Below are 10453 nucleotides of genomic sequence, written 5' to 3' on the forward strand. Positions count from 1 at the left end.
AAAAAAGAAAAGGACAGTGGTAGGAAGGCTTAGTATAAATACCTTGGGCTTTGGAGGGACTAGTCCTGGATTCAGATCTTGGCTCCATCCACTGTTCCTTCATGTGTAATACGAGGGATGTCACTTAACTCTTCCCGGGCCTCAGGGTCCACATTGGCAAGTAAAAACACCTGCTGTGAAGTGGTTGGTATTCTAAGGATTCATAATTATGTATACGAAATGCCCAGCACAAAGCAGGGACTTAGCCAATGGCAGCTGTTATAATTGGGATTATTTGCAGAATTTCCCAACTAGGAATCATCTACCCTCCTGGATTCTCTTTCCGAGGACTCATACATATCTGTTCTCTGAAGCCTCACTAAAATTCAGCTCCATGGTTGGGTCCTTGGTGAGCCTCATCACTGCTGCTTGCCCAGCATCTACGACAGTGCCTCTGGCACGTGGTAGGTGTAAACTAAATTCTTTTTTTTTTTTTTTTTTTTTGCGGTACGTGGGCCTCTCACTGCTGTGGCCTCTCCCGCTGCAGAGCACAAGCTCAGCGGCCATGGCTCACGGGCCCAGCCGCTCCGCGGCATGTGGGATCTTCCTGGACCGGGGCACGAACCCGTGTCTCCTGCATCGGCAGGCGGACTCTCAACCACTGCGCCACCAGGGAAGCCCCAAACTAAATTCTTGTTGATCAATTGAGCTGAATCTTACTCATCTTTATATTGAAGCTTCTGTACATACATTATTCTTCTCGATGCTTTGTGTATCTTAAGTTCTCAAATGTTTAAGAAAGACAGAACTGTGAGAGCAGCTGTATAGAACTCTAGGTCAATGGTGGGAAGATGGTGTGCAGCCCCAGGACATTTGGGGGAGGAAAGCGTGCATGGTGAGGGGCAGCAGTCTGAAGCAGTGATCAGGTGGATAAACTTCAGGGCTTGTCTTTGATGGAAGTCACAGTATAACCTCAGAAGTGACAGCCCATCACTTTGGCTGTATTCTGTTTGTTAGAACCTAGTCACTGGGTTCAGCCGACACACAGGGAGAGGGGCTTACACAAGGATGTAAACACCAGGAGGTGGGAATCATTGGGATTCATCTTAGAAGCTGCCTACCACACTCCTGTTTTACGCATGGGAGAGAAACTGAGGCTCGGAGAGGTTTGGGAACCTCCTCAAGGTTACCTAGGACTATGCTGGGGTGGGATTCAAACCTAGAGCGGCTTTCCCTTTTAATGATGCTTGCCTGCACGTTTTCTCCTTTAGCCTTTACAATAGCCCTGCAGAGTTGGTTAATATAGTTCCTACTGGTTACAGATGAGAATGGATGGATGAATCAGGAGATGTAACCATTTGCCCGAAGCCACAAAGTAGCTGACTGTATCACTGCTCCTAAAGAAAGAGTGGAGGGCTTCCCTGGTGGCGCAGTGGTTGGGAGTCCGCCTGCCGATGCACGGGACATGGGTTCGTGCCCCGGTCCGGGAAGATCCCACATGCCGCGGAGCGGCTGGGCCCGTGAGCCATGGCCGCTGAGCCTGTGCGTCCGGAGCCTGTGCTCCGCAGCGGGAGGGGCCACAACAGTGAGAGGCCCGCGTACCGCAAAAAAAAGAAAAAAGAAGAGTGGAGAAGGGTTTGGCCTGGCCCTGGGAGCAGGGTGGCGATCCAGGCAGCCCACATCTGCTTTTCCTGTGGCAAGACCAGGACGGTTCAACAAGCCTCCCCTGGCCTGTGTGAGAAGGTCTTTCAACACCACTGACCCCTCTTGGCACTGCTCCCAGGCTCACCAGACCACCGCTAGTGACTGATTTTCCCTTGTCCTGGATGGAATCCTGAAGGTGTCGGGCGAGAGACAGGAATCAGGCTCAGGCCCTGTGCTCCGGCCGCACTGGCCTTGGGTCCTCTCATCTCGGAGCTTTGATCCAGGCTCTTCCCTCTGCCTAGAATGTGCCCTGCCTCCCGCCCCTTTCACCCTGTAAACTCCTACCCCTGCTTCAGCCCCCAGCTCAAATCCTGCTTCCCGGGGAGGCCCCTCTGCCACATGCCCTCCTAAGCTCCCAGATGTTGCCTTTGCCACACGTATAACAGTCCTTAACTGTGAACTTGCTGTGGTGGAGGCTGAGCTCGGGGAAGGTAGACCATGTCTGTTTCGCTTGCCTGCAGTGTGCCTGGCACACACCTGGCAGAGAGTAGAGTGTTAATGAGTATTAACTGCTATTAGTATTTATTGAATGAATACTGAGATGCCTCCTGTGGGTTATTTTAGGGTCAGTCAGACTGTTTTCCCCAGGATACCTCTGTCCTGCAGTAACTAACCTTTTCAAACCCCTACACTAAAATGCTAACTAGGAGAGAACTGAAGGGCTTCCCGACTTCTTTTGGAAACATTTAGAAGTCTGGGTAGTGACTTTAGGAGTGGGACTTTCAGGCTCTGAAGGACAGATAGACCAATAGCAGAAGGAGACATGGGATATATTTTAGGGTAGGAGAGGCCTTATTTCAGAACCTTTCAAATTGCAGGGCTTACTCTGGAAGCATAGAAAGGGTTTTTTTTTTTTTTTTTTTTTTTTTTTTGCGGTAGGCGGGCCTCTCACTGTTGTGGCCTCTCCCCTTGCAGAGCACAGGCTCCGGATGCGCAGGCTCAGCAGCCATGGCTCACGGGCCTAGCCGCTCTGCGGCATGTGGGATCTTCCCAGACCGGGGCACGAACCCGTGTCCCCTGCATCGGCAGGCGGACTCTCAACCACTGCGCCACCAGGGAAGCCCAGAAAGGGGTTTTAATAAGGGAAGGAGCATTATTTCATTATTAAAAAATAATGTTTACAAAGAGTTTGTAAAAACAGTGAAGAAATGCATGTGGCATATAATATATTGATATATACATGTATATACATTTATCATTTGATCTCATTTATGCAAAAATGTATTCCTAATAATAGATAGCTTACCCTTATTGAATTACTTAATACATGTCCCAACAATCCTATAAAGTAGGTACTATTATCTCTATTTTCCAGATGAGGATGCTGATGCACAGAGGGGTTAGGTAATTTTCTGAAGATCACACAGCTAGTAAAAGAGCTCAGATTGGAACCTCGTCAGTCAGCTCTAGAGCCCATACTTTAACCACTATGTTAGAGAGAAATCCATCAAAATGTTTATCGTCTTTGGTGGTGGTTTGTTTTCTCTATTCTCCAGGTTTTTCTATACAGATGTCCTATAGGAATTAAATGATAAAAGTCTGAATAGGGAAGAAGGTGGGGTAGTGAAATTGAAGGACAAACGTGTTTTAGAATAAAAGAATTCACCCCATTTCCTTTTCCACTTTGCTAAATTTTCCAGAAGAACTGATGGCCACCCCAATCCTACAGGCCACTGAGGCCCTGTCCCCAGAAGCTGAAGCCAGCACAGCACTCATTGCAGGTAACAGGCTCTGAGCCAAATCAAGGGACCTTCTGAGCTCAGGGGCTCTATTGCTCCAGAGACAATGTGATAGACCAGGATTTTCCCTACATGGGAAAGCACCACAAATTAGAGACCAAATCCATTAATGGGCTCGTTTTGACACGCAAGTTATATTACACACACACACACACATAAGGTTATAAAAGACCCTTAGAGGCTTCGTGTCAGAGGTACTGCCAGTAAATGACAGGTTGGGAGGTGGCCACAAATAGCTGCAGTGCATATGGGCACTACAGTTGAGTATGGGGGTAGGGATAAGGATGTGTGCAGTTTGTTGAGGGGGTGAGAAGGAGGATGGGAGGGATCAGAAACCCCTACAGGAGGCTATGAATTAAAAAACCCTTCCTGTTGGGATAAGCGATTTCCTGTTTCCCTCCTTCCTGTTTCTTTCATAATCATCAGGAACTGGTTGAGCGGGAGCTCAGTTTGGTCAGAAAATCAAAAGCCTAGTGTCCCTAAGCACAGAGACTCCAGATACCGCGTACCAAGGAAGTCGGGCTTGGTGGGGGAATACAGATTTGGAAGTGGACGCTGGTTATAACTTCAGCAGGAGGACCCTCACCAAGTGAGGGAATCGTCTAATGCAGGGGGCCTTGTGAGTTACTGAGACGTCCTCAATCCTGAAACCTCTCTGCATTCTCCCTCTCCTTTCCAAGTTGTTATCACAGTGGTCTTCCTCACCCTGCTCTCAGTCGTGATCTTGATCTTCTTTTACCTGTACAAGAACAAAGGCAGCTACGTCACCTACGAACCTGCAGAAGGCGAGCCCGGCGCCGTCCTCCAGATGGAGAGCAACTCGGCCAAGGGCAGGGAGAAGGAGGAATATTTCATCTAATGGTTCCCAGACCCCAAGGAGCTTATCCAGGCTTCAGTGCTAACACACACTTTATTAGGTGAAAGTTTTATCTGAAACCGGTGAGAAGCATCGACTGATATGGGCAGAACTGAGCTCCTTCTGGGACACAGGCACAAGTGCTAACATCACCGACGCCAGGGACCGGGGACACGAAGGAAGCTGCTCGTGATGTCTCTAGCCAGGCCTTTGTCATACAGCTGGTGCTTCTGGCTGACCAACGAGGTTGAGCTGTACCAGGCAATGCTGGAGTATGTGCCCAGTCATCTTCACTCTTTTCACAGGTCGAAGGGAAGGAGGAGAGTTGGGGGTCACTGGATGCTCCTCTGTCCCATACCTGGTCACCTAGTGACAGCCCAAGTGGAAATAGTGCCCCATAGAAGTTCTTCCCAGAGGCCGGACACCACAGTGAAAGGCCAGGCCAGGAGGGGCAGGAGACTGTGGAGACCTCCCTCCTGATGAACGTGCCACATCCCTTAATCTGAGCTCTTCCTTTCCATATTCCCCAGCAAGCCAGACTTATGCTATTTTTCTCGGAATTAAAATCTTTCATTGATACAGAAATCAGATTCTCATGTGCAAGAAATAACTACACTTTATCTTTGCTTAAACTTCGACAGTTTCTTTTGCTCACTTAACTCCTTTGCCTGTGTTCTCTCCCAAGCAAAGGGGGCCCCAGGGAAGTTTCAGAAGTTCCCAGAACAATCTCAGGGTCTTGAAACAAAGATGGTCCTGGGAAGTTTGTCCCAGAAGTGTCATTAGAAACATACCCTGGGGGATTAGTTGTTTAGCCTCCATCCTGGCAAGGGCCAGAATTTCCCAGACCCATTCTGCGTACACACAGAGGGAACCAGGAACAACCTACCTACCACTTTTCCCACCAGTGCCCTTTATATCAAGCCCAGAGAGGCTTCTTGGAGCTAACCTTGTTTAAAAGGTACAATGTTTTGGTAGAAATCACTAGCTCTTCAAGTATTTACTTTGGAATTAAGCTGTATCTCTTTCGAGGTCTTAAATATATTGCCTCCATTGTTCAAGCTCAAGTCCACCCAAGGTGAGACCCAAGAGTTGAGGGATCTTGGCAACCTAGGTTCCAGGAGTTTTCAGTATTTCTCCAACAGGATTTTGGAAAAACTGAAGGTCATCCTGAACTTACACAAACTGTTACACTAAAAAACATCTTCCTCAAGTCAAACTTAAGGGCAAGTTAGGAGATCAACTGTTCCCTTATTTATTTTTTTTTCCCCCTTATTTCTAAGTTTATGTTCTGAATTCCTCTGGCATAATAGGCTCATAAGAATCTGAAAGAGCTTAGGAAGTAAAATGAAGAAAAGTTAAACATCTAGAATGGAACTCATGGAAATGGTCAAATCTTAGCCTTGTACTCCTGCATTTAGTTGAAAGGCTTCATTTAAAAAAACAATGACAGCAGCACTTACCTGAATTCTAGGTGGGACATGAAAGAAGGTACATACAGAAGAGACCGAAAAACAAGCTGAGTAAAGAATCCCTGAAGTGAGGTGTAATGCAACTTCATCACTTTATTCAAATCTTCAAAATAGTCTTTATTCTACATTTTTAGTATAAAAAATCCACAAGTTAAGTGCACCACAGTGTAGAGAGAGACATACAACGCTGAACTTCCATAACAGTCAATGGTACAGTCAAACATCACATGTACAGAACACAAAATTTAGATGAACTGAAATTATAAGATAAAATAAAATAAAATCCAATTTTAGAGAACAAAAATCAAAATGTTAAGGATCCCTGAAATATTCTTAACCCTAATGAGATTTCACTGGACTCAAGTCATTTAGTAGTGAGGCATTCACAATATGACCCCATTAACCCAGCTCAGGAATTCTTGGGAGCCGTGAGTGGCTGCATCAGACACTGACAGGAAATGGTAACCAATTTTTGATCTGAAAACTCCCCTTAATTTGGCTCTAGAGTCATCAGGCTTTTAAATGCATCCTCCTCCTTGCCCCTCAAATTATAAACAAACTGCTGCTTACAATACAGTTTGCATCCTTTGTTAAAACAAAGCTCAGCTTTTCTGGCACCAAAGCAAATTTGAGTTTGCAAATTTGGTTTGTGTATGAAGAGACAACCTACGAGGAGGGTCCAAAAGGCACCCTCCACTTTTGCTTGAGGAGACGCAAAAGCAGAAGTAATGGGGTCTGTGCTTGGGGCACGGGGTTTCAGAGGATCCTTTGTGAAAGACTAGTTAAAAGATGACAGGTGGGGAGAAGTGCAAGGAGAGAAGGAAATTAGTTTGACTGGCTTTCTGTCCTGCACCATTGATTCAATGGAGATCGGTGGGAAGGAATGGAAGACGAGGGTTGAGGGTAGGATGTGGGGCAAAGGACGGAAAGGAAAAGGCAGATAACTAATGCAGTTCATTTATAACAAGTAATATAAATCAAAGACTTAAAGGAGATTAAAGACCAATCAGAATAATTTGGCAACTTTAATTCCTAGGAAGATCAAAGTTCCCTCCAAACCTAATTTGATGTTTTATTACTAAAAGCAAAGACCAGTATGGTACAGTATTACTCCGGAGGAATTAAAGGAAGATCCTTAGGGCTGCTTTACCCACATTCATTTTATGAATGGATACCTCCCCTACCTCAAAATGCTTTACGGCGGTACTGCTACCATTACGTGGTTCCTTATTACGTTTGAAAAGTGCCTGAAAGTTTGGGCACCAGAAAGACACCCCAACAACATGTGTCTAAACTGCAACTTCAGGTTAATATGACTAAAGCAGTTACATTGTGAGAAGTGCTGAAGGTATGTGATGTCTTTCCCGGCACAGAGGTGGCCTTGGTTCTTCACCAGATGGTGTAGCCACCATCTGAGCCACCCATGAAGAAGTTTCCCTTCCGCTGAGTTACAAGGACATTGGCTCCCTGCATGACTGCGAGCTGAGCAGCATTGGGAGGGCATCCAGGGGGAGGAGGCTGAAAGGAAAAGACAAGGTTGATTAGACACAGGGCAGCTGTGGAAGGGAAGTGGACAAAGATGAAAAGAGGACCAGTCGGGAAGACGGCAATGTGCTAACCCATGGCAACTCAAAGAGCTAGCAATGACACCAATTCAGGTACAGCAGGTCTCTAGTCTCCGTGAGCCCAAAGATATAAACAGGAAACCCACTCATTTAAAGGGTTCCAGGTCCAAGATAAAGCCTATGGATACCTTCTGAGTGTGAGTAGTCCAGACCCATAGGCATTTTCAGGGCAGAAAATCACTCCTACTCACATTCTAAAATACAGGGAGTGGGTACTAGGTCCAGGGCCTTATGTCACAGGGTCCAACAGTTTTCAAATGGCCCTGGATAATCTGAAAGCTCTACCTGATGACAGCATTCTCACCTCATCCCTAGGCTGTGGTTATTGATGGTCCTAGCAAGGACCATCTGGGCTCTAGTTCCCATACACAGGAGAACTAAGCAGGAGACATAACTAAAAGCCTTTGTATCTTTCTAAATGTAATCTAATGGGGATTGTGCATTCTACTTTTGTAATCATCATGGTTCCTCATACAATGCCATACTGATGGCCAATATTAAGTAAATGCTTATGGAATGAATGAGCAGTGTTACTAGACCAGTACCAAAGTGAACTGGAAAAGCAGCAGGCAGGACTCCTAAGACAGGAAAACAAAGGAATCTGATTAACTCAGACACCGGTGAATGTGCCAGATGCTACTAACTTGCCACAGTTCTCCTGCCCCCTCAAGTGCTTTCTGCCTGCCTACTGGACGTCAGTGCTTGCACCAATACCAGCAACTATTACCCAGGGATGATGAAAGGATGACTATGTAGTCATTTCAGAAAGTTAAAATACACAAGGGTTGAGTTTTTTGTAACAAAGTCATACTCACAGGAATGTTTCCAGCAGTAGCACCAGCTCCAAATCTGGCACCTGCATCATACCCTCCTTCCACCAGCACTGCTGAACCAGGTGGATAGATGGGACCAACTGGATAATAAGCCATGGGGATTGTGGAACCTAAAGGTCCAACAGCCACAGACTGGGCCATGGGAAGATACAGTGAGGCGCCAGGAAATGCAGCTGACATGGTGGGGACTGTGGCAGCCCCCGGGTGCACAAAGCTCGGACGATAGAGCTAAAAGAGGCAGAAGAGAAGGCAACTAGTTACTTTATGACATTCGTATTTCAGATCTCTTTAATGAGTCAATTCTTAATTCTCCTTGTGCAGATTACACTCTGAGTTACACAAGTTGCCTTTCCACTGCCATTAAATATTCTCCTGGATCACTTCCTGCTATAGCTAATGTTAGGCTCAAGGAACGCCAACTCATCTTCTTAACCTCAGCCTGTGCCAAATAACATAAAATAATCAGATAATGCATTCTCAACCCCAAGAGAAATTGCTGAACTATATAATGTTTTAGATTATTCATGTGAGCATTCTTTCCTGTTTGTGGAGAGTAAATAAATGCGTGGAGTCAGACTTAGCTAAAGACTGAAAACGTGATCCAAGAGTATTCCATTAATAAAGTCTAATAAACTGGAAGCACCTCTGAGTAGGCAGGTGGAGCATCAGTATAGGGTGGAGCCTGAGGAAGATGCAAGGTCTGAGGGTACACAGGATTCCCAGGAGGCTGCACCGGGTAGGTTGGCTGCGTTGGATATTGACCTGGAAGACAAGAAAACAATGCATGTTGCCTAGAATACAGGGTCACCAAAATAAGGCAGGGCATACTGGGTAGCCTAGCCGGAACAAGCAGAAAGAGATTTGCAAACAGACCGACTGCCCTGAAGGGCCTGATCCCTGGAGCCAAGAAAATAAGCATCCTCTTTGCACCCTTATAACTGAAGATGCTGGATTCCAACTGGACAGGAAAAACTCTTTCCAGGAGAAGACTGGTGTCAGGGGAAAGTCTAGCTGGGCCCAAGATCCTTCCAGAATGCAGGGCAGCTCTGGGGACCGCTTCTTGCCGATGTTTCAAGAGTGTGTCCTGTCTCTCTACTCTGGGTGGTCTCCAAAGGTCTGGCTGTAACTGACCAAGACCTCATGAGTAACAGTGGTTGTGCTCATCGACCTCACAGGTTCCTACTCAAGGTCGACTTCCAAATAAAAAAAGTGAGTGGTGGAAGTGAACCTTGAGATCGGAGAGGGGGTTGAGGGGAATGTCCTGACACAGGAACCGGCAGACGTTCTGGCCGCCAGCGAGAGTAAGGGGAAAGAGACCCGTCGGGCCCGCCTGGACCGCCCACCAGCGCCGGCACTTCACTAGTTAAGCCCAAGGGCCTGCCTGTGGTTCCGGAGCGCGGCGCCCCGCCTCTGCCAGCTCTCCATTGGCCCACCCAAATCTCACCTCTAGCTCCCCATTTGCTCCTGCAGATGCCCATCTCTACAAGCCTTCTCTCCCCCCCCCACTGCCCCCCCAACCCGAGCCCGCAGCTCCAAACTGCGCCACAGAGTTTAAGGGGGAAAGGGCCGGGAGGGAGCGAGCAGCCGTAGTTCGAGGATGACAAAGGCGTCCGGCGCAGCCCAGGGCACTGCAGCTGGCCCAGGAGCGCGGCGCAGCTCTCCCCAGGCCTGGTGTCCAGTGACCCTGGGCTCCGGGCCCGCTCGCTCCGGGCCAGCACTACTTCCCCCGGCGGCCTCAGCCGCCCCTTGTCCTTGCCTTTGCTGTTCATGGTGGCTGCGGGTCCGGTTCGGCTCGGCGTCGCGGACGGTTATTTTTTTCGTCCTCTTCCTGTTCGTAGTCACTTCCGTGTCACGTGACGATTTGTCCGCCTAGCGTCACCCGACGCCCGAATGCCGCTGCCACCGGAAACCCCGCCCCTTCGCCCGGCCGCCAGTAGCTGGAGGGAGGGCTCACGTGATCCCGCCCGCTAGTGTTGGCCCCGCCCACTGGGTCTTGTCCTCCAACCCCTACCCTCGTCTCTCGACTGGAAGAAAACCAAATACAGGTATTGTCTCGAAACAGGAACTTCTCTCTCTTGGGCGCTCGGAGGCAGTACCATGAAACTCTTCTCCGGAACCTTTTTCCACCTACGCACAGTACCTCAAGGTCATCTCACCTTGACAGTCTTTCCACGAGGGGCATAGATTTCTACAAACGTCTCTAACTGCCTGAGATACGCTCCCCTCCCCAACCCTTGATTTATCGATC

General features: G+C 47.9%; 2 protein-coding genes across 5 annotated transcripts in view; one reads left to right on the forward strand and one right to left on the reverse strand.

The window, feature by feature from the left end:
• SMAGP (small cell adhesion glycoprotein) overlaps positions 1–4857 on the forward strand; it is a 28639-nt gene extending 23782 nt beyond the window's left edge. For all 4 annotated transcript variants that reach the window (XM_081249414.1, XM_081249412.1, XM_081249413.1 and 1 more), the window contains 2 exons: positions 3324–3404; positions 4103–4857. In XM_081249414.1, the coding sequence (XP_081105540.1) occupies positions 3324–3404; positions 4103–4281 (260 nt within the window). In that variant the 3' untranslated portion in view covers positions 4282–4857. The remainder of the gene's footprint in view (positions 1–3323; positions 3405–4102) is intronic.
• A 2144-nt stretch (positions 4858–7001) lies between these two features.
• Positions 7002–10070, reverse strand: DAZAP2 (DAZ associated protein 2). The gene is made up of 4 exons (XM_081249411.1): positions 9962–10070; positions 8849–8967; positions 8188–8433; positions 7002–7265 (listed from the first exon to the last, which is right to left on the reverse strand). Exons 1-4 carry the CDS (start codon positions 9972–9974, stop codon positions 7137–7139), a joined length of 507 nt encoding a protein of 168 aa, XP_081105537.1. The 5' UTR covers positions 9975–10070; the 3' UTR covers positions 7002–7136.
• Between the last annotated feature and the right edge of the window lie 383 nt (positions 10071–10453).

The sequence above is a fragment of the Mesoplodon bidens genome (assembly GCF_964165515.1).
Source record: "Mesoplodon bidens genome assembly, chromosome: 11".
Taxonomy (NCBI): domain Eukaryota; kingdom Metazoa; phylum Chordata; class Mammalia; order Artiodactyla; family Ziphiidae; genus Mesoplodon; species Mesoplodon bidens.